The sequence below is a fragment of the Acinonyx jubatus genome, chromosome A2, assembly GCF_027475565.1.
Source record: "Acinonyx jubatus isolate Ajub_Pintada_27869175 chromosome A2, VMU_Ajub_asm_v1.0, whole genome shotgun sequence".
Taxonomy (NCBI): domain Eukaryota; kingdom Metazoa; phylum Chordata; class Mammalia; order Carnivora; family Felidae; genus Acinonyx; species Acinonyx jubatus.
In genome coordinates this window covers 159,364,434-159,386,828 of record NC_069383.1, presented here as the reverse complement: position 1 = coordinate 159,386,828, position 22,395 = coordinate 159,364,434, and the positions used below count along the sequence as shown (strand labels likewise).

General features: G+C 52.1%; 1 protein-coding gene across 5 annotated transcripts in view; it reads left to right on the top strand.

Moving 5' to 3' along the window:
- The first annotated feature begins 920 nt into the window (after positions 1–920).
- The window catches only part of INSR (insulin receptor), a 139,711-nt gene continuing 118,236 nt past the window's right edge, over positions 921–22,395 (top strand). For 3 of the 5 annotated variants that reach the window (XM_027050116.2, XM_027050114.2, XM_027050113.2), the window contains exons 1-2: positions 922–1,445; positions 19,766–20,317. In XM_027050116.2, the coding sequence (XP_026905917.2) occupies positions 1,346–1,445; positions 19,766–20,317 (652 nt within the window). In that variant the 5' untranslated portion in view covers positions 922–1,345. Of the gene's footprint in view, positions 1,446–19,765; positions 20,318–22,395 lie in introns of all 5 variants that reach the window. The other 2 variants (XM_053219932.1, XM_027050115.2) reach the window with 2 other exon arrangements.

Genomic DNA, 22,395 nt, shown 5'->3' with positions numbered 1-22,395 from the left:
GTATTGTTACATCCATTACGCAGCGGAGGCCAACCCGCCGAGAGTAAAGCCCCGAGTCCAAGGCCGCACAGGAAGTGAGGGGAGGGGGAGCCAGACTCCACTCGGCTCAGGCTTTCCTGTACTTAAGGCTCCTTCCCCCCCCCGTCAGGGAGGCGGGCGGACCACCATCGAGCCCTATTCGCGGACGGCATTTGCTGGACACGCAGACACCCCCGGACGCTGGGTCTGTGCGTTGAAAATCGGGCGTGTCCACCTGTGCTGTCACCGGGATCTGCAGGGCCCCGTGTGCTCTCTGGCGAGCTTCTGCACGTTCTCTCCAATTTCCACCACAGGCCGCACGCCTCAGGCCACCTCCCGTCACCCCTGCCACGGAGCACATCGAGCGCCCTGGGCGCGCGTGCACGCGGCTGTCCCCAGGGCCCTGGCGCTGGGCGGGGGCGCCCGCGCGCGTCTACTACGAGGCGCGCCGGCAGGACTGGGACCAGGGTGACGCGGGCGCAACATTTAAGGGAGTCCCGAAAACCCGAGCGACCAAGATAAATAGCGTTTTAATGAAATAGTAAAAAAAAAAAAAAAAAAAAAATCAAAATGGGCCTCCCAAAGTCCAAGGGAACGAGATAGCCATAGAAACATTAAAAAAGGGCTCCGTGTCGCTGGGTCCGGCATGTGGGGCGCCCCCGAGCTCCCGGACGCGGGTCGCGGGGGGTCTGGGGCGCCCCCTCGGCTGGGACGCGCCGGGGGCCGTCCTGCGCGGGGGCCCGGGGCTGGGAGGCCGGCGGGCGGGGCCGGGCGGGGCGGGGCCTCCTTCTCCCGGGCTTCCCCCCTCCCCTCCCGGGCCTCTCCAGGGCGCCGAGTCCCTTCCCGGTGCCGATCCGCGCCGCCTTTTCCCGCCACCCGCACGGGGCCCAGCTGACGGGCCGCGTTGTTTACGGCCGAGCAGCCCTCGCTCCCGCCGCCCGCCCGCCACTCGCCGGCCCAGGTGCCCGCCCGTCCGCGCGTCCGTCTGTCCGCGCGTCCGTCTGTCTCGGCGTTCGCAGATCGCGGCCCAGAGCGCTCGGGGCGCAGCGAGGGGGCTCCGGACCCGGAGGTCGCGGACGGGGCCCGGGCCGCCGCGGTCCGGGGTCGGGGCCGCCTTCGCCGGATCGGTAGCGGCCGAGGCCCCGCGCCCCTCCTGGGGCCGTTCCGAGGGCCCTCCCGGGCGGGGGCTGCGGCGCGCGGGGCCGCCGGCGTGGAAGAGAAGGACGCGCGTCCCCCCCAGCGCCGCTCGGGCGGCCGCCTCGGAGCATGACCCCCGCGGGCCGGCGCCGCGCGCTCTGAGCCGCCGGGACCCCGCGCTCCAGCAGCCATGGGCGCCGGGGCTGGGCGGGGGGCGGCCACCGCGCCGCTGCTGGTGGCGGTGGCCGCGCTGCTGCTGGGCGCCGCGGGCCACCTGTACCCCGGAGAGGGTGAGTCTGGGGGTCTGGGAGCGGGCGGGGAGCGGCGCGGTGGGGAGGGCGCCCCTTGCCAAAATGGAGCCCACCGCGGTGGACCCAGAGCCCTCCTCGGGGTGCGCGCGTGTGTCGGGTTGGGGGGGGGGCGCGGAGCGCGTGGCTGGGAAGGTAGCTTGGGCCCCGCGCGGGGCGGGATGCCGCTGACCTTGGCCTTTGCCCGCCTGGGCTCGCGGTTCCGCGCGCCGTGTGCGGGCCCCGGGCGGGAGGAACCTTGCCCCAGTGCCCGTCCCGCTGCGGGTGCCTTTCCCGAGCGCGCCTCGGACCCGTGTGTGGCTCTCTGCGACCTCGGCTCGCTCCGGAGACGGGACACGCGTCCTCCTGGGTCCCCTTTGAAGTGGGGTCTCCGGGTCCAGGCGGCCGAATGCCGGCGGCGCACACGGTTTGGAGCCAGAGTCGAGGGTCCCTTGGGGTCCCCGCGGATAGATGTCCTAGGCGGGGGAATTGTAGAATCCTACCCCCCTACTTAGATCTAGGCCCGTGGCTACCCGCACTTCAGATCGATGTTTACACTTTCGGGTGCCGTTTCCAGATGTCCGGAGGCAAACTCTAGCGCCTTGGCAACCGGGCCTTTGTCGTAGCAGAAGCCCTGGCGGCTCTATCACGATTATTATGGTTAGTGCCACCAAATACCCCGGGCTTATCTCCCTGGACCTTCACACTGGTCCCTGGAGGTTGGTACTGTTGTTTGCCCATTGCATAGAGGAGCAAACTGAGGGTCAGGTAGGAGACAGTTCAACTTGCCCTAAAGTCAGTGCCGGAGGGAGAACTCGAACCTTTCTGTTGGTGGCCTGGCTAGGCTAGGCTCTGGACTGCTGCTGGATGTTCTGTGTCTCCCCATGGCCCCCACCTCCCCCTCCAGGTCTGCCCTTCCTGAAGGAGTTTTACCTGCCAGCCCAGGGAGGTCTCTCACCTCAGGTGAGCCTCTCCCGCTGCGCCCCACCCACGGACTTCCCTCCTGGGCCTCCCCGTGCTGGTAGCAGATGGAGTGGAGGCAAAAACCAACTCCAGCTCTTTGGGCTTGATGGCAGTCCTTTCTGGCTGTGGGGCAAGGAATGAAGAATCCTTTCAGAGAACATGGCTGGAGTTTCCCGACTGGTGCCGGAGGCCCCACTTTAAAAATATCTGTTGGGTTATGTTTTCAGAATTTTCCATAAAAGGAAATCAGTCATGATGAGGAAGGGGTCGGGGAGGGAAGGAACAGAAGCTCCTGAGTTCCCTGGAAGGGAATGAGGTCCGTGAGAAAACACACACACAGGCTCTGGGGGGGACAACCCAGGTTTGCTGAGCACCTGTCTCAGCTATGCGGTGGCTCCGAGGCCTGGGTGCTCGGGGTACGGTGGGCTCTCAAGAAGGGTGACCATGGCCTTGGGTTCTTGTTCAGAAAATCCAAGACCAATGTTAGACCTGTTCCAGGTTTTGTGTATGTATGTGTGTATGCACCCATGTACATGTGGTTCCCTGCTCTTCTGTTCCTTGTAGCTTTGGTAATCGTGGATTTGTGCCTGGGCTTCCAGGGGCCAGTAGATGGATTTACCACTTCTTTCCACGTTTGCAGTTTCCACAAGGACGGAGGCTTATCTTTCTTTCTTTCTTCTTTAGTGTTTATTTTTGAGAGAGAGGGAGAGAGAGAGAGAGAGAGAGAGAGAGAGAGAGAGTATGTGCGCATGCGTGCACAAGTTGGGGGTGGGGTGGGCAGAGAGAGAAGGGGACAGAGGATCCCAGGTGGGCGCTGTGCTGACAGCCCGACGTGGGGCTCGAACTCATGAACCGTGAGATCATGACCTAAGCCGAAGTGGGATACTTACCCCACGGAACCACCCAGGCACCCCGAGTCTTCTGTTTCTTTCGTGAGCCCAGAACAGCGCCTGGCACGTAGAAGGTGTGTGGTTGAAATATTTGTTCTTGATTCAGCTCATATTTATGTTCTCACCAGGACTCCAAGCCATGAGTCTTTTATTCTTCAGCTAATACCTAACTAACATGTACTAATGAGGGTAAACACTTGGCAGGTGCTGTTCCATGTGCTTGGAATATATAATCTCCGTTAATCCTCACCACGGCCGATGAGGTAAGGTTTCGTATCCGTTTTTCCGCAGGTGAGGAAATTTGACCAGGACAGTAGAGGTGGGTTTAGTACCCCAGCTGGCCTGGCTTCAGAGCACTGGTTTCTTAACAAAAGGTTGTTCTCTTGGGTTTGAGCCTCCCCACCCCAGCCTGTAGTAATGGTTAACAAAATCCTATTGAATCGATGAGATGTGATGCCCCCTCAGAGGTTTGGAAATGGCAAGAAACCCTACAGGTCATTAATCTCTAATGTCAACCAGTAGGGCATTTTGGCCGGAGTGGGGTGGGGGGGGGGGTGCATGTGATTTTTTTAAGAAATGAAGGACTAGGGGGCGCCTGGGTGGCTCAGTCGGTTAAGCATCTGACTTCGGCTCAGGTCATGATCTGGCGGCTCGTGAGTTTGAGCCCCGCGTCGGGCTCTGTGCTGACAGCTCGGAGCCTGGAGCCTGCTTTGGATTCTGTGTCTCCCTCTCTCTCTGCCCCCTCCCCTGCTCACGCTCTGTGTCTCTCAGAAATAAACAAACATTAAAAAAAAAAGTCTATTCTCAACCTTTGCCTCTCTCCTGGGGATTTGCCCATTATCTCTGCCTTACTCACTCACTCACTCATAGAGGTCATTGAGGTGAGCTCCTGGGGGTTCCCACTGTACCCCTCTCCATCATGGACTTCCATTTTTTTTTTTTTTTTTTAATGTTTATTTTTGAGAGAGAGAGAGAATGCAAAAGCAGGAGTGGCGTCGGGGGCGGGGGCCAGACAGATGATCTGAAGCGGGCCCTGTGCTGATGGCAGAGAGCCTGACGGGGGGCTCGAACCCACAAACCGCGAGATCATGACCTGAGCCGAAGTCGGATGCTCAACCGACTGAGCCACCCAGGTGCCCATTGGCTTCCCTTCTTAATCTGGCTAGACTAGAGCCTCTCACCTTCAGTGCTCTTACCGTTTGGGCTGTGATGGGGCTTGGCTGTGGGGGGCTGTCCTGCGTATTGCGAGAGGCTGAGCAGGGTCCCTGGTCTCTCCACCCACAATGTGCCAGTGACACCTCCTCTCTCCCTGTCGTGATGACCGAAAGTGTCTCTGGACATTGCCAGCCTGTCCCCAGTTGAGAACAGCCACATTCAGGGAGATAACCTTTACCTTGTCTAGGACATTTACCTGCTGGGGGTCCCAGCCCTCCTCTCTGTTCCGGGAGCCCCCTCTGCCCGGGAGCCTTTCCCTTTTTGACCTACAAACCCTCCATACTCCCTTGAACCTCATTCCCCACCGCTCACCTCCAGCCTTCCCCTGCCAGGCCTCCCCTGGTGGGCCCCCGCCACCCTCTCTCTCACCTCTTGCCCGCTGCACTGCCCATGGCACCTGGCTTGTGTCTCCATCACTTTGTTTTGCCAGTGGCTCCGGTGAGGGTAATGCCTCACCTCCCAAGTGCTCTCCTTTCGCCTCACCCCAGCTGACCTCTCTGGGTCCTCCACTGCCTCCTCCCTCCCAGGAGAAGACCGTTTCCCGCCTGGCTTTTCACCTGCACCTGGCTCCCTCCATCCTCTCTGCTCCCTCTGGGGCTCAGATGTTAGTTCTTTCTTCATGGAGGGCCAATCCCCACTGCCAAGCACTCTCAGCTCAGTTTTTTTTTTTTTTTCAACGTTTATTTATTTTTGGGACAGAGAGAGGCAGAGCACGAACGGGGGAGGGGCAGAGAGAGAGGAAGACACAGAATCAGAAACAGGCTCCAGGCTCTGAGCCATCAGCCCAGAGCCTGACGCGGGGCTCGAACTCACAGACCGCGAGATCGTGACCTGGCTGAAGTCGGACGCTTAACCGACTGCGCCACCCAGGCGCCCCTCTCAGCCCAGTTTTTAATTTACATATAGCCATAGTCCTTCTAGAACAGCGGCCAGCAAACTACAGCCTAATCCTGTCTGTCCACGCCTGGTTTTATAAATAAAGTTTTATTGGCATCATCGATGGCTGCTTTTGTGCCCTAATGGCAGAGTTGAGTAGTTGCAATCACATGGCCCAGAAAGATAGTCATACTTTGGCCCTATACAGAGAAAGATGTATTAAAGAAAGCTAGGCTCCCCGAATACATGGCTTCCACTTTCTCCACTGAAAAAGTAACAGTGATGTTCCCTACTTAGCCACGTGTATGGTCTTAGGATTTATTTCTGTGAACAGTCATCTTGGCATTGAATGAGGATCCCTTGCTGTCGGCTTTGTGTCTGGAACTCGAAAGCGATGTCTGCTGTGAGATTTTCTTTCAAGACAACGTTGTGTTAATTTCTACTGAGAATACCTATATTGGCTTATGATTTGCAGTCAGACCCTATTTATGGTTTTTTATTTAAAATAACAAGTGGGGCGCCTGGGTGACTCAGTTGCTTAAGCCTCCAACTTTGGCTCAGGTCGTGATCTCACAGTTGGTGAGTTTGGTGAGTACGGGCCCCATGTCGGGTTCTGTGCTGACAGCACGGAGCCTGGAGCCTGCTTTAGATTCTGTGTGTCCCTCTCTCTGCCCCTCCCCTGCTTGTGCTCTCTCTCTCTCTCAAAAATAAAACAAACATTAAAAAAAAAAAAAGACAAGTAATACATGCTCATTGCAAAGAAATTTACAAAAACATAGAGGGGGAAGAAACAAAAGTGCCCTTCAGCACGTTGTCCCTAAAATGATTCCATTTCTATTCTGGGAGGTGACGGTGCTGTTAGTTTGTATCTTAGCGTTGTTGTTTTGTTGTTGTTGTTGTTTTTGTGCACAATTATGTGACTTTTAACCCACGCATAGAGTTTTGTGTGGCCAACCCCTCAACTAGGATACAGAACAGTCCCATCACCCAAATTCCCTCCAGACACCCCTTTATCACTACATCATCTCCATCCCGAATCCTGCCAACACTGATCTGTTCTCCAGGTTACCATTTTCTCTTTAGATTTTAAAACGTATCTTGTAATTGAATTCATATTCTTAAGATTGACTTTTTTTTTTCTCAAGTTTATTTATTGTGAGACAGCAGGAGAGGGGCAGAGAGAGGGGCAGAGAGAGAGGGACAGAGAGAGAATCCGAGGCAAGCTCTCCACTGTCAGTATAGAGCTTAACGCGGGGCTCGAACTCACGAACCATGAGATGATGCTCTGAGCTGAAATCGAGAGTCGGGCGCTCAACCGAATCAGCCACCCTGGTGCCCCTAACATTGGTTGGTAGTCTTAATTTGCGCACTCATAGCTCCTCATTGGTCACGGATTCCCTATTTGGGAATTTGCCTGGTCGCTAAAATTAACTCGTAACCCTACAATCAAGACCCAGTGCACTCTTGTGGTTCCTCCTGGACCTGCACGGAGCACCCACCCATTCCAATCGCCGAACCAGCCCATTCGCAGCTGATTAGCTCTGGTATTGTGGATTCATATGATCCTCGAAGATGAAACCAAGTGTCTTTTTTTTTTTCGTGACGTATTTTAGTGCCACGCTTTCCCACATTTTTGTGGTTTTTGTTGGTGATTTTGCCGTTGAAAAGGGCCTTGCCCATAGCGTTGACGTGCTATTTCATGTAAGTGCAAGAGTAAATGCAAGAAGGCCTGATACGCCTCATGGAGAAAATATGTGGCTATATGAGCTCAGCTCAGGCAGGCGCTATGGTGCTTCGTGCTATTGGCTGTGATTCACACAGGCAGCCGATCAACACCGTATATTACGTAAGATGTATTTAAGGAGAAACGGATGTAAAACAAGGTTGTGTTTTGATCAGTTGACAAAAACATACGGGGCCGGAGGCTTGCAGGAGCCTGACCCTACTGTATTTCCCCTGGGGACAATGGTGTTTGCCAATTCTGTGTTCCAGGGGACTCCGCAGGCATGCTGAGGACCGCCTGTGGGTGGTTTCCTATCGCGACACTTCAGAATTTGTGCCTTTGGGTTTCTCAGGGCCCGTGTGGAATCTTGTGGAACGCATATGCCCCTTGGGTCCTGGTTTTTGTTTTTTTTTTAATCTGTGCAGAAATCCTTGGTTACATCTTGGAAAGTTCATGAGATGGCCCCAGCCCCCCGGCCCTTGCTTCAAGGAGGGGGTCTCTCCTGTTCCGTTAAGCCTGGTGCCAGCGTGCGCTCTTGGGATTTTGTTTCTAGCACGGCAAGATTTGCTGTTCTGCGTTGCCACGTGCACACTGGATAGGAATTCCAGTCGGAGCTCGAGGCAGATGCAGGAGGATTAAAATTTGATTTCAGATCTGGGTTTTTCTTCCGATCCCGTAAGGGCAGGGTGTCACATCAGGTTTGTGTTCGGGGAACAGCACGGCCTGGTAGCAGGAAGATTCCTGCTTCTCTCCTGTGCCTTTGTGGGAGACTGGAAAACGTAGGTGCTTTCCAAAAACTGTCTGCTACCAGCGTGGAAAAAGGTAGTGCTCGGACACAAAGGGGTAAAGAGAGGAGGGCTGCCACTGTTTTCCCGTAGGCTTTCTGTGATTCTTGTTACCAGTCTGTTTCCCCTGGTTCCTTGCAGACGATGGGAAGGGGGATGGGTTCTGAAATGTTCCTCTCGAATTATATGCGCTTATATTGTATCAAGGCCACCTGCTGCCTTTTTTCTTTCTTTCTTTTTTTTTTTTTTTTTTTACAAAGTGCCTTTTGTCTTGCCAAGACTTCTTGACTTCTTTTGGTTTTCTTTCCTGGGTCTTCTGTGGCATGATCCTTCCCATCTGGGAGGTAGAACTCCCAAGGGGCGCGGAAGCCTCCTAGGACCCTCTGAGTTGATGCGCAATGCCCTCCCTGGGATTGCAAAGCTACGACTGCAAAGCTAATGCCTGGATGTCCCGGAGCTTTCGGGCGTACAGAAGGTGGTGTCAGGGTGGGCATGAACCTTTGGTCCTCTAGTCGCCTGTCCTTAAATATTGTGCTTTCCGCCTCCACCCTTTTCTCCTCTTGGTTGCCCCATCTCCTGCCGGTTATGTTACCAAACGTCACCCGCGCCTGCCCCTCTTTTCCCAAGCTCCGGACCGGTATCTGGGCACACCCCAAAGTCCTCACGGACTCAACACGCCCCACACTGTGCCTCTTGTCCTCACTACCCCAAACCGGCCCTGTCTCGGTCTCTCCACGTTCACCGGGGACTGTCCCTCACTTCTCCCTCCTCTCTTCCCCCTCCCTGGGTACCAGTTCCCCAGTGTCTCCGTGGCCTCGCCTCTGTCCTTGCACCCACTCCCACGGTAGACCCCCTTTCTTCTAGGCCAGTGTGCCCCGTTCGGTTCTTCCTCTGTTTTGCTGCCACTGGGATTTCTCTGCTTCCTACTTGGGTGCTTCTGCAGCTGCCAGCTAGATCCCTTCCCCGGGCACATGAGCCGCCGCCTCTCTGGGCTGCTGTCCCTTGGGGCTCCTTATACGCCTCAGCGTTCTTGCATGTGCTTCCTGCGCCCCAAGCACACTTCGTCCCCCCCTTCTGCCCATGGTCACCCATGCTTCTTCCTCCCAGGAGCGGGTCAGAGGCTCCATCCCTCCTTCTCCAGCTGCATCATCCACCCCTCCTCCTTCCCTTTCAGCACAGACTGGAGGTATCCGTCTGGGTGCCCACAGACACTGGTCTGCCCGTTGGAGACGCGTTCTAGCGAAGCATTGACTATACGGGTAAATGAAGTCACGCTCAAAGTGTAGGTTCCAGAAGGGCTTGGTATGTGTCTGTCCAGAGCAGGAAGCAGAGTCCTGGAGCCCCCACCTCTGCAAATTCGTGTGTTGAAGCCCTCCTCCCTCCCCAGTGTGACTGTATTTGAAGATCAAGCTTTTGGGAGGTAATTTAGGTTAAATGAGGTCGTAAGAGTAGCGCCCTAACGCGATGGGATTGGTGGCCTTCTAAGGACAGGAGGAGAGAGATCTCTTTCTTTTTTTTTGCACGAATGCAGCAAGGGGAGACCATGTGAGGCAGAGAGAGAGCCTGCCAGCTAGGAAGAGGGCTCTCCCTGCAGACTGGCCATGCTGGCTACCTTGATCTCGGACTCTCAGCCTCCAGAACTGTGAGAAGCAAATTTCTGTTGTTTAAGCTGCCCAGTCCGTGGTCTTTTCGAAGGGCAGCCCTAGCTGACTGAGGTGAGAATTGGGATCTGAATTGGCTCTGAAACACAGCAGCCAGGGACACAGGCGGATAAAATGGGTGTGGGTCCGGCTTTCTTTGAAATTGCTGGGGGCGGCCCACCATGCTTATGGGGTTCTCTCCAGCAACAGTCGATGGCCCCAAAGAAGGCATCCGACGGTGTTGGTTCTGGGGTGAAGGGCTCAGTGGGGCAGGTGGGGCAGAAGAATGGGGACTCGTTGTGGGGGGAGCCCTGCTGGGGAGGTGGGGCCAGGGGTAGGTTCTATGTCTGTCTGACTTGAGTACCCAACCCCCGCATACCTTGCGGACCTTGTTTAAAATGCAGATTTCTGGGGCCTGGCTCCCGGACATAATTGATTTCTTTGGTCTAGAGCCGGGCCTAGGAATCTGCATTTCCCTCCTTTAGCGATTCTCAGGCTGGCGGTCTAGATGGCACACTTTGAGAAACCCTATGTGATGGCTAAGGGCACAGGTGCAGGTGTTGGTGGCCTAGAGACCTGTGTGTGACGGGCTCAGTTATGTCCCTCTTTCCCCAAAGTTGTGTGTTGAAGCCAACTCCCAGAGGGTGACTATTTGGAGTCTTTATTTAAAATTTTTTTTTAACGTTTATTTATTTTTGAGACAGAGAGAGACAGAGCATGAACGGGGGAGGGGCAGAGAGAGAGGGACACACAGAATCAGAGGCAGGCTCCATGCTCTGAGCCATCAGCCCAGAGCCCGACGCGGGGCTCGAACTCACGGACCGCGAGATCGTGACCTGAGCTGAAGTCGGACGCTCAACCGACTGAGCCACCCAGGCGCCCCTGGAGTCTTTAAAGAAGTAATCAGAACGAGGGCATTGGGGCAGTGTGGTAAGCATTCGACTCTTTATCTCGGCTCAGGTTGTGATCTCATGGTTTGTGAGTTCGAGCCCTGAGCCTGCTTGGGATTTTCTCTCTCTTTCTCTCTCTCTCTCTCTCTCTGTCTCTGTCTCTGCCCCTCCCCTCCCCTCTCGCTCATGCGCTCTCTCTCTCTCTCTGTCTCTCAAAATAAATAAACTTGAAAAAAAACGTTCGTTTGAAAATAGTAATGTATTCTTAAAAAAGAAAAAGTGAGAGGGACGCCTGGGTGGCTCAGTCGGTTGAGCAACCGACTTCGGCTCGGGTCGGTTTGTGAGTTTGAGCCCTGCGTCAGGTTCTGTACTGACAGCTCAGAGCCTGGAGCCTGCTTCTGATTCTGTGTCTCCCTCTCTCTCTCTGCCCCTCCCCCACTCATGCTCTATCTCTCTGTCTCAGAAATAAATAAACATAAAAAAAAAAAAAAAAGAAAAAGTGAGAGCATTACAGTGGGCCCTAATCCAATATGCCTGGTGTCCCTCAAAGAAGAGGAGGTTAGGACACAGACCTGTGCACCCACAGAGGGGCAGCTGTAAGGACAGAGGGAGAAAGCAGGCATCTATGAGCCACAGAGAGGCCTCAGGAGAAGCTGATGCGGCTGACACTTTGAGTTTGGACTCGAAGATTGTGAGAACTTCCTGTGTGCCGTCGAAGGCCCCTGGCCTGCGGTTCTGTGTGATGACGGGCCGAGCGAACCAATGTCCTGGGTTCAAGTCCCAGCTCTGTCTCCTCTTTGCTGTGTGGCCTTGAGGCAGACACAGTCCTCTCTGAGCCTCCACCACTTTCCTCTTCTGGAGAATCTGTCTGGGCCACACGTGCGCCGTGTTTTGTCCTCGCTCCAGCCTCGTGCACCCCCACCCCTCAGGGCACTTAGCGCCCCTGTGCTTCCAGCAATTTCCAGCAGTGTCCGACTCACATGCTACCCACCGCGGTCCTTTCTTCCAGATGTGGCCTCCGCCTGTTACCCTCCCCAGGCCTGTTTTCCAGAGTTTAATCTTCCCCGGTGGACCCGGGGTCTCAGGAATTTGCAGGTCTCCTCCGGCCTTTTGATGTCCCTTCCTTGCGAACGTCACAGGCCAGGCGTCTGCCCTCCCGGGGAGGGAGGACCTGCACGTCCATCTTTCCCAGGGCTTCCTTCCACTTCTCCGTCTCTGCGGCGCCTTGTGGGCTCTTGGTTTGTTCAGAAGATCCCTTGGCGTGTCCTCCAAGATAGTGAGAAGTTTCCGGGAGGATTATGGTCTGGATGGCGAGTGTCCCCTTCGGGGCCTTCTCTCCCCCTCTGGGCTTCTGTGTACACGATTTTCTCCTCCGTCTTCCATATGTGATGGTCCGCTGTTGTTACCCGCTTCCTCTGTCCCTGAGTCCCCGAGCACCCACCTCGGGGCCCCTGACCACTGTGGAGGTGCAGCGACCCTCCTGTCCCCAGACGGACCTTCCATCTGGGCTTGAGAACCACCTTCCTCAGGTCTCCTCTCTGGGGGCTGTTTCTTCTCTCACTGGTATTTTTTACCAGGAACTTGCAGGAAAACACTACAATGCCTGGTCCCCGCCCCCACTGCTGGTCCACCCTCAAACCTCCCTGAGTGCACGTATGAACCTATCTGCAGCAGGGATCTCTGGGTCCAGGGACATCTGTGTTTATAAAATTGCCCCTGACCCTGGGTGGTTTCATCACTCACCCAGGCCTCTTGAAGGCCCTTAGATCTTGTCTGAGCCTGCTTCTCTGTGATGTTTATTCTGCTCCCCGTTGCTACTGCCTCATGTGCCTTCTGTGCACCTGCTTTCCCGCCCAAGGGGGCCAGGAAAAGCGAAGCCCAGAGAGGTTACATCGCTCACTCGAGGTCACCCAGCGCCCAGTCGACAAAGCTGAGATTCGCGCCCGGGGCCATCAGGATTTCTGGTCTGTGCCGCTCATTGCTTTAGCGTTTGTCTCTTTACTCTGATGGCACCTTGTCACAGCTTTGAGCCTTCAACCTTTTCTGTCTTGCTAATCCCCGTGCCCAGCACGATGCTTGGTGCCGAGGTGCCCAGCAGACGTTGGTTGAATGAGTACAGCAGTTATTTCCATGTGGGCGACTTGTTGGTTCTGGAGCCTGGCCTCCTGATGCTGCCTCGCACCTGCTGTAGCCCCCCCTCCCCCCCCATTTCTCCTTCTTTGAGGAAGTCACTTGCAAGAGCCAGCCTCTTGGGCAGGCGGAGAATCTTCAGGATGCCTGATTCTGCCGTGTGCCCAAATTCTAAATTCTGCAGCTCATAAATCTAGGTATTGGTTCCGTGAGCTCAGGGCGGAGAACTAACACAGGTTCAGAGCTTTGATCACGCTGCTGCCCTTGTTCACAGAGAGGAGGAGGAGGCCCAGGATGACACGGCAGGAGGTGCTGGAGTAGGAAGCCGATCTGTTGTGTTTCCAGCGTGGCCCGGAACCGGTGTGGGTGGTGGCCGGACGCCTAAACCCAAGGCTTGTTGGCACGGGACTCCTGAATTTCGGGGGGTTAAGACTGGTAAGGAGGCAGAGAAGAATGTGTGGCCCCAGAATAGGCCACCAGGGAGCATTTGAAGAATGTGGAGACTAAGGATCAAGTACATTCATGATCGAACGCAGAATGCGTTCGATCTCAGCATTATGAAGCATTGCCAGAACATTCTAGACACCTCCTTCCCTGCCCCTCCACACTTTCTCCTTGCCTGCTTTGATGGGTGAGAGGAAACCAGGGAGAAGGGACTGTCTCCCTCCCTCCCCCCTCCTTCCCTCCCTCCTTTCCTTCCTTTTCTTTCGTTTTTTTCTTTTTCTTTTTTCCTCTTTCTTTTTCTTTCTTCTTTTCTTTCTTTCTTCCTTCCTTCCTTCCTTCCTTCCTTCCTTCCTTCCTTCCTTCCTTCCTTCCTTCCTTTCTTTCAAGAGCAACAGAGAGCGAGCAGGGGGCGGGGCGGGGAGGGGCAGAGAGAGAGGGAGACAGAATCCCAAGCAGGCTCCCCAGTGTCAGTGCAGGGCCCCAGTGGGGCTCTGTCTTATGAACCATGAGATCATGGCCCGAGCCAAAATCAAGAGTCAGATGCTTAACCAACTGAGCCACCCAGGCACCCCAGAAGGGACACTTTTTAAGAGACTGCTCTCATGTTAAGTCTTCTCTCCTGGAAAATCCTCAGATCCCTCTGGCCGGGCAGGAAATTCTAGACCAGCACTGTTCAAAAGAACATGTTGCTCTGAGGGGAATGTTCCGTGGCTGTTTAATGTGGTGGCCATTGTCCACATGGGGCTCTTGAAGTTGTGGCTGGTGTGGCTGAATCTTTATTTTTATCTTATTTCAATCCATTTTCGTTAAAAAAAAAAAAGGTCAGTACTCGATTCTGTTGTTGGAAAACGCTTTAGTGTGTTTGAACAGGTTGGGGAAATGAACCTACGTGTTGGATGATACACTTTATGAAATCTACATGTACAGGTCGAGTATTTCTGAAAATTTAGCATCTGAACGGAGACATTGCTACATGGCATTTTGGAAGCTTTCTTCCAAAAGAATCTTGTAGAGTATCTCATTAATAATTTTTTTAGTATTATGGGGCTCCCAGTTGGGTCTGTTGGAAGAACATGGGACTCTTGACCTTGGGGTCATGAGTTTGAGCCCCACATTGGGTGTAAAGACTACTTAAATAAAACTTAAAAAAATAAATTTTTTTGAATTCATTGTAAATATATATAGATGTAATCTATCTACATCTATATATATTTACATCCAAGTTAGCATATTGTGCAACAATGATTTCAGGAGCAGATTCCTTAATGCCCCTGACCCATTTAGCCCCTCCCCCCTCCCCCAGCCCCTCCCATAACCCTCAGTTTGTTCTCCATATTTATGACTCTCTTCTGTTTTGGCCCCCTCCCTGTTTTTATATTGTTTTTGCTTCCCTTCCCTTATGTTCATCTGTTCCGTGTCTTAAAGTCCTCATATGTGTGATATCATATGATATTTGTCTTTCTCTAATTTCACTTAGTATATACCCTCTAATTCCATCCACGTAGTTGCAAATGGCAAGATTTCATTCTTTTTGGTTGCCGAGTAATACTCCATTGTATGTGTGTGTGTGTGTGTGTGTGTGTGTGTGTGTGTACACATACATACATATATATGTATACATACATACATATGTGTATATATATGTATGTATGTATACGTATATATACATATACCCCACATCTTCCTTATCCATTCATCCATCGATGGCCATTTGGGTTCTTTCCATACTTTGACTGTTGTTGATGGTGCTGCTATAAACATGGGGGTGCATGTGCCCCTTCGAAACAGCACACCTGTATCCCTTGGATAAATACTTAGTAGTGTAATTGCTGAGCCATAGGGTAGTTCTATTTTTAACTTTTTGAGGAACCTCCATACTGTTTTCCAGAGTGGCTGCACCAGTTTGCATTCCCCACCCCCCCAGAATAATTTTTCTTAGTATAGCTTACACATTGAAGTGAAATTTTTAGATACATTGCATTAATTAAAATATATGTGCCTTCGTCTTCCTTTCCTTTTTTTTTTTTTACCTTATTAGAGAAAATTTAAAATGCCTGAGGGCATCCTCTCCCGTTACACGTTAACTCAGGTAGTTGATAGTGACTTATTAGTCTGAGAGACAGAGGAATCTGGATCTGTCCTATTCCTGGTGGCACTTTCATACCTGGAATGGTGTTGGGCACAGACCAGGTCTTCTGTAGATATGTGCTGAAGGAGAGGACAAAGGGAATTATCTTGAACAACCTTTCTCTAGGCTGTCACTGCATGAAAACTATTTCACTGTTTCCTTATTTAAGTCACATGCACCTGCTTCCTTAGGCATGTTTTTGAAAGAACGAAGATGGTTCTTCCTCCCCCCACCCCCCGCACCCCTATCCGCAGGGGATATGTTCCAAGACCCCCAGTGGATGCATGAAACCATAATAGCACTGAGTCCTGTATATGCTATGTTTATTTTTTGTACGCAAATAGCTACGTTATGTCACTAACAGGCGTGTTGTGCACGCAGCTTGGATGAAGGGATGATTCACCTACTGGGCGAGGCAGGATGGCGGGAGATGTCATCACGCTACTCAGAACGGTGGGCAATCCAAAACTTATGATTGTTTATTTCGGGAATTTTCCATTTAATATTTTCTGACTGCAGTTGACCACGGGTAACTGAAATCGTGGATAACGGGATAATTGTATTAGCTGTTGCTGGACCCCCCCCCCCACTTCCTCTGCCCCCCATTGTTCTTCTCTACCAGTGTACAGAGTGGGGATTCGTCAGGTACCACTTACTGAAAACTTGAAGCATTTTTTGGTTTCCATCCAGAGGTATTAAGAGCCAGCAGAAGGCCCTGCGTTTATTTCTGGCACCATTTCTAACATCCTCGGGATATTTTCTGTCCCAACAGTAAATTGCTCTATTGTTGAGGCTAATAGGCACACACACAGCCTTAATGAATTGAGTTAGATTCATTGGAGGTTTTTAAAAAGCAATTCTTTATTGTTCCCTACTGTTACAGTTGTCCAATTTTTTATTTTTTTAAATATTTATTTTGAGAGAGAGAGCTCTCGAGAGAACACATGGACGGGGGAGGGGCAGAAAGAGAGAGGGAAGAGGGAAAGAGAGAATCCCAAGCAGGCTCTGTGCTGTCACTGCAGAGCCCGAAGCAGGGCTCGATCTCACACACCATGAGATCATGAATGACCTGAGCCGAAATCAAGAGCCTGATGCTCAACTGACTGAGCCATCCAGGCGCCCCCCCTATGGTCATCAAATTTTTAAAGATTTTTTTTTTTTAATGTTTATTTATTTTGAGAGAGAGAGCATAGGCAGGGGAGGGGCAGAGAGAGAGAGAGAGAGAGAGACACAGAATCCAAAGCAGGTTCCAGGCTCCAGGCTGTCGGCACAAAGCCTGATGTGGGGCTTGAACCCACGGACCCTGAGATCATGACGTGAGCTGAAGTCGGACGCTTAACTGACTGAGCCACCCAGGCGCTCTGCTACAGTCAATTTTAGAACATTTTTCATCACTCCAAAGAGAAACTGCAGCCTGAGTAGCTGTTGCTTCTCATTGCCTCTTCCCCAGTCCCTTGGAACCACGAAACTGCTTTCTGTCTCTATCTATAAGTTTGCCCATTCTGGATATTTCATGTAAATGGAGTCGTACTACATGTCGTCTGTGGTGCCTGACTTCTCTCACCCTGCCTTGCGTTTTCAGGCTGCATGGGTGATCATTAGCATTTTTTTTTCTTTTTTTAGTAATAAAGTATTTTTAATTAAGGGTTGTACTTTTTTTTAGTTATCATGCTCGTGCACACTTAATACACTATAGTGTAGTGTGGATATAACTTTGACATGCACTGGGAAACCAAGAAATTCGTTTGATGAAAACATTTTTAAGTTTATTTATTTTGAGAGAGAGCACAAGCAGGGGAGGGGCAGAGAGGGAGACAGAGAATCCCAAGCAGGTTCCATGTTATCAGCATAGAACCCAATGCGGGGCTCCATCCCATGAACCGTGAGATCATGATCTGAGCCCAAATCGAGAGTCGGATGCTTAACCAACTGAGCCACCCCGGTGCCCTCATTTGATGAATTTTATCAAGGTACTTGCTTTATTGCGGTGGTCTGGAACCGACACTGCAGCATCTCCCAGGTATGCCTGTGGTCGCGTTTTCATTTCTCTTGGTTATCTACCTGGGAGGTGGACTGCTGGGCCATGTGGCAACTCATGGCTTAATGGTTTGAAGAATTGCCAGACCATTTTCCACGGTAGTTGCGCCATTGTGTGTTCCCACCCGTGACGTACGAGGGTTCCAGGTTCTCTGCATCCTTGTCAACACTTGTAATTGTCCATCCTTTTGATTTTAGCCATCCTAGTGGGAGTGAAGTGGATGTTGCCAGATAAAAGACAGGGCACCTGGCTAAATATGAATACTCAGTGCTTATCTGACATTTAGATGTAACTGGGCATCCTGCATTTTTATTTGCCAGATCTGGCACGCCTGCCTGCCTGCCACTGGTCAGGTGGGGATGGGGCTTGTGGGAGGCACAGAGGCTTCGGATGTGACCACAGCTGGGAGTCTTGGGCGGGGCTTGGATGCCTCAAGTGAGTGTGCAGGGCTGGAACCCAGACCCTCGTTCTCCCCAGGCAGCCTCCCAACTTCCCAGTGAGTGGGTCAGCGTGTTTCTGTGTTTTCCCTTGCCTTAGCCTAATCCGCACAGAACGTGGCTGAGGAACATTGTAGCTTTATTTCCTCAATTGTTTGCTTTGCTGGGGTTTTTTTCCCCCCGTAATGTGCGCTTCTTTTGCGATTTGTTTTCAGGGTGGATTTTTAAGAGAATGTTCTAGTATTCTTTAGAATCATCTGTTTTGCCTCAGAGATATTGGGGGGAAGGTTTAGTGTCCTGGAATACAGTAAGTAGAGATCCTGTGCTAAGTATATTCCTGGTGCTGAGGGATGTGGAGTGTGCGTGCGTGTGTGTGTGTGTGCGTGCGTGCATGCGTGCATGTGCGTGTGTGTGTTTTGGCAAGGAGAAGCTGTCTAAAGAGTTCGATTATGATGACTGTTAACTTGGGTATAAGGGGCACAAGGAGAAGGGGAAAGAAACTTCAAAGAGGTATACGGAGGAAAGGAAATCAGAGAAGGGTGCCTGGAGGAGGTGGCGTTTGAGCTGGATCTTGAAGGATGATGGGCTAGATTTCGAAACAGGGAGCTAAGGTCGAAAGGGCTTTGGTAGCCGACAGGGCTAGGGCTCCCCTGTCCAGGACAGTAGCCGCTAGCCATATGTGTCTATTTCCATTTAAATGAACTAGAGTAAAATTAAATATTCAGTTTCTCAGTCTCGTTAGCCACAGGTGAAGCCACAAATGGCGGCTGCCTTCCACGGAGGACAGCACAGATTTAGAACATGTGTATCAGTGCAGAAAGTTCTGTTGGACAGCCGTGGACTAGGGCAAGGGTCACCAAACTGCAGCCCCGGGACAGAACTCCAGGCTACCACCTGTTCTTGTAAATAAAGTTTTATTGGAACACAGCCACGTCCACTCATTCACATTTGAGCTGCGGTGGCACAGTAGAACAGCTTCTGCACGGACCCTCCGACCACAAAGCCGAACATACTGACTGTCTGAACATTGCTAGAATATGGTTGCCCGCGCCTGGTCTAGGGACGCGAAGGCACAGAGCCTAGAGGTGATGGTGATACGTTTGTGGGAGAAATCAGCAACCACAAAATAGCTGGCATTAACTGAGCACCTACTGTGTGCTGGGCACTGCTTGAGGGCTTGGATTACTTCACTCGCTGCTTCTCCTAGGTCATGTTACAAGGGGTGGGGGGCAGTGATGGGGAGGAGCCCTGCGCGCTGGGAGGGAGGAGTGCAGGGTCACGGGGAGCAGGAAGGGTGCTGGAGCCTGGGAAGGACCACCTTCAGGAAATGGGCATGCAGGGTGTTTGTGCAGGGGAGATCACATCCAGCCCTTGCCACACCCAGGTAGAGGTAACGAGGCTGTTTTGTGGATGTCTGCCTGGGAAGGAGAGTCCTCGAGGTAGGAGAATTGTCAAAACAAATTCAGCCCTCCTTGCCCCGTTTTGGCGTGGGCACCTTTATCCTCGCAAATCTATCTCCTGAAGATTGCCAGTGTTGACTCACCCGGGCCGGCTCCCCTTTCCCTTCCGCACCTGCCGTATTACTCAATCCCGTGTAATCCCAGCGTCTCCGTCGCATCTCGTTCGATGTGATGGTTTTTCAAGGCTTCTAACAAGGACTGCGAAAGGAATTTTTTCTTTGCCTTTTGGAGGTGATCACTTGGGCACGGACACTATGGAGAAAACCACTGATCAGGGGCTCGCTATGGAATCGGTGGGGGAGCTCAGCACAGAAGGAAAACGTGGGGCCCCTTTCTCGAAAACGACCGAGGGTTTAAAAATGGATAGAAGAGCATTAAGCCAAGGGCAGGGCCCTTCCGGGTGAGTCCCACGACTCAAGATGCACACCTGTGAAGCTGGCCCTGCTGCTGATTTAAAACAAAAAATTTTTTTAATGTTTATTTCTTTTTGAGAGAGAGAGAGAGACAGAGTGTGAGCTGGGGAAGGGGCAGAGAGAGAGAGAGGGAGGCACAGAGTCCGAAGCAGGCTCTGGGCTCCGAGCCGGCAGCACAGAGCCCGACGCGGGCTCTGAGCCAGCCCGGCGCCCCGTCTGCCGCTGACTCTTATCACCCATCCGCGACGTGCGTGCTCACCTGTCTTGCCTTGTGCTTGTTTTCGCCTCTAGTCTGCCCTGGCATGGATATCCGGAACAACCTGACGAGGCTGCACGAACTGGCCAACTGCTCGGTCATTGAAGGTCATTTGCAGATACTGCTCATGTTCAAAACGAGGCCCGAGGACTTCCGAGACCTCAGTTTCCCCAAACTCGTCATGATCACTGATTACCTGCTGCTCTTCCGGGTGTACGGGCTGGAGAGCCTGAAGGACCTCTTCCCCAACCTCACGGTCATCCGGGGCTCGCGCCTCTTCTTCAACTACGCGCTGGTCATCTTCGAGATGGTGCACCTGAAGGAGCTTGGTCTCTACAGCTTGATGAACATTACCCGGGGCTCCGTCCGCATCGAGAAGAATAATGAGCTGTGCTACCTGGCCACCATCGACTGGTCGCGCATCCTGGATTCGGTGGAGGATAATTACATTGTATTGAACAAAGACGACAACGAGGAGTGTGGGGACATTTGTCCAGGCACTGCAAAGGGCAAGACCAGCTGCCCTGCCACTGTCATCAACGGGCAGTTTGTGGAGCGTTGTTGGACACACGGCCATTGCCAGAAAGGTATGCTGGGGTACGTGGGGCTCTCAGCCGTTTCTTCGCCGTGTTTGTTAGCAGCTGGAGGCATTTGCCGGACGAGGGGGTGGCCCCTTTTTTCTGCAGAGGCTCTGATATTAAATACTTCTGGCTTTGCAGGCTGCGTGGCCTCCCGTTACAGCTACTCAGCACTGCCATCGTAGCGGGAAGGCAGCCACGGGCAACCCAGAAAGAAATGGGCACGGCTATGTTTCGATAAAACTTTATTTACAAGCCAAGCTGTGGGCCAGCGTTTGCCAATTGCTGTGCCAGACCGTCGAATGTTCCTCTTGCTTGGGGGGGGGGGGGGGTAGAGGTGGGCAAGTGTGGACTTTGCTGTAGAAAAAGAAAGTTTATTTCTTGAGTGACGAAAGAAGTAAGATTGCTCAGTGTAGACATTTGGCAAAAGAAATGGGTAAAGGAAGGAAGCGAAACAACAATCCTTATCCCACATTTTGTGGAGTACTTCCTTCTCGTGGTTCTGTTGTGTGTTTATTTTATTTACCTACCTTTCCCTGTCTCTGGGCATTTAGATCATTTCCGGTTATTCTAAAGAGAAGGATGAGCATTTTCGGGTCAAAGCTTTATTGAGCATTTTGTTTCTCTAGGCTTTGCTTTTCCAGAAGTGAAATTTCTGGGCCAAAGGTTCTTGATACTGATTGCCAAATGGCTTTCCGGAAATGTTGTACTGATGGGTGCTCCTCCTAGCATTGGCTGAGAGGGAGCACCTTGGCCAGCTTTGCATGTTGTTTGAAAAATCTTTCATAATTTACCGGAGGGAGGAGCCGATGTGTTGTCATTGTTTCTATTTGCATTTCTTTGATTGCTATCGGGGTTGAACCTTCTGAAACATGTTTATTTATCATTTGGGTTTTCTCTTCCTGTTCATATCCTTTGTCCGTTTATCTTTTAGTACTTTAGTGGTTTTTGAAATACTAGTCTTCTTGCGGTTTTCAACACGAAGGCTGTTAACCCTTTGCCAACTGTGTCTTCAGACGCTTTTGTTCGGTGGTCAAGATGCTCTGGATGTTGGCTGCCAGAGAAGCTTAAAATGTTTGTGGAGTCCGGGGGCGCCTGGGTGGCTCAGTCGGTTGAGCGTCCGACTTCGGCTCAGGTCACGATCTCACAGTTTGTGAGTTTGAGCCCCGCGTCGGGCTCTGTGCTGATGGCTCAGAGCCTGGAGCCTGCTTCGGATTCTGTGTCTCCCTCTCTCTCTCTCTGCCCCTTCCCTGCTCACAGCTTTGTCTCTGTCTCTGAAAACTGAATAAACCTTAAAAATATGTATATTTAAAATGTTTGTGGAGTCCAGAGTTGGATGTTTGCATGCCTGTCCTGTTACCCTATGTTTAGAAAGTCCTTTTCCACCCGTAAAATGAATGTGGTTTTTTTCTCCCAAATTTCCTATTTTAATTTTAATTATCAATAAAAAAAAGCTCATCCTGGACATTTGGAATCTGTTTGTGCGCATGATTCAAAGGGATGTTCCTCTCCCCGCAAATAACTTGTTGGGGTCTCAATGCCTTTTATTGATGAAATTTACTCCTTTGTCATTGATTTGGGGTTTCTGGCTATCGGTAAACCATTTCCTTGCGTTGGGGCCGCTACCGTTCTAATCATTGTGGTTTTATAATGTTTTGATAACCAGGAAGGCAAGTTCCAAACACACACCCGTTACTTTTTTTATTGTTTTGACTCTTTCATACTTTGTGAAATTCCCTGGGAAGAATTCGCGAACGTGAGATCGAGGTGGGAGAAAGTGAGCGGATGGTTTATGGGTGGGTCGTATCATAAAAGATAGGGCACGGGGGGAAGGGAGGGTCTTCTTGCCTGAGCCCAAAGGCTACTTGGGTGAGTCCTGAGTAGAATCCATGGGAGCCGTGGGGAGCATAACAGAAGGTGAGAGCAGAGGCCACGCCTCTTCTGAGAGGTTGGGCAGTGAAGGCAAAGAGAGCCTTGTTTGAGGATGGGCGTGGGTAGGATGATTATTATATTGTGGAGCAATCTTGGGGACGTTGGCCGGTCAGGGACAGAGAGAACGGAGCTGAATGACAAAGTTGGGGCGAAAT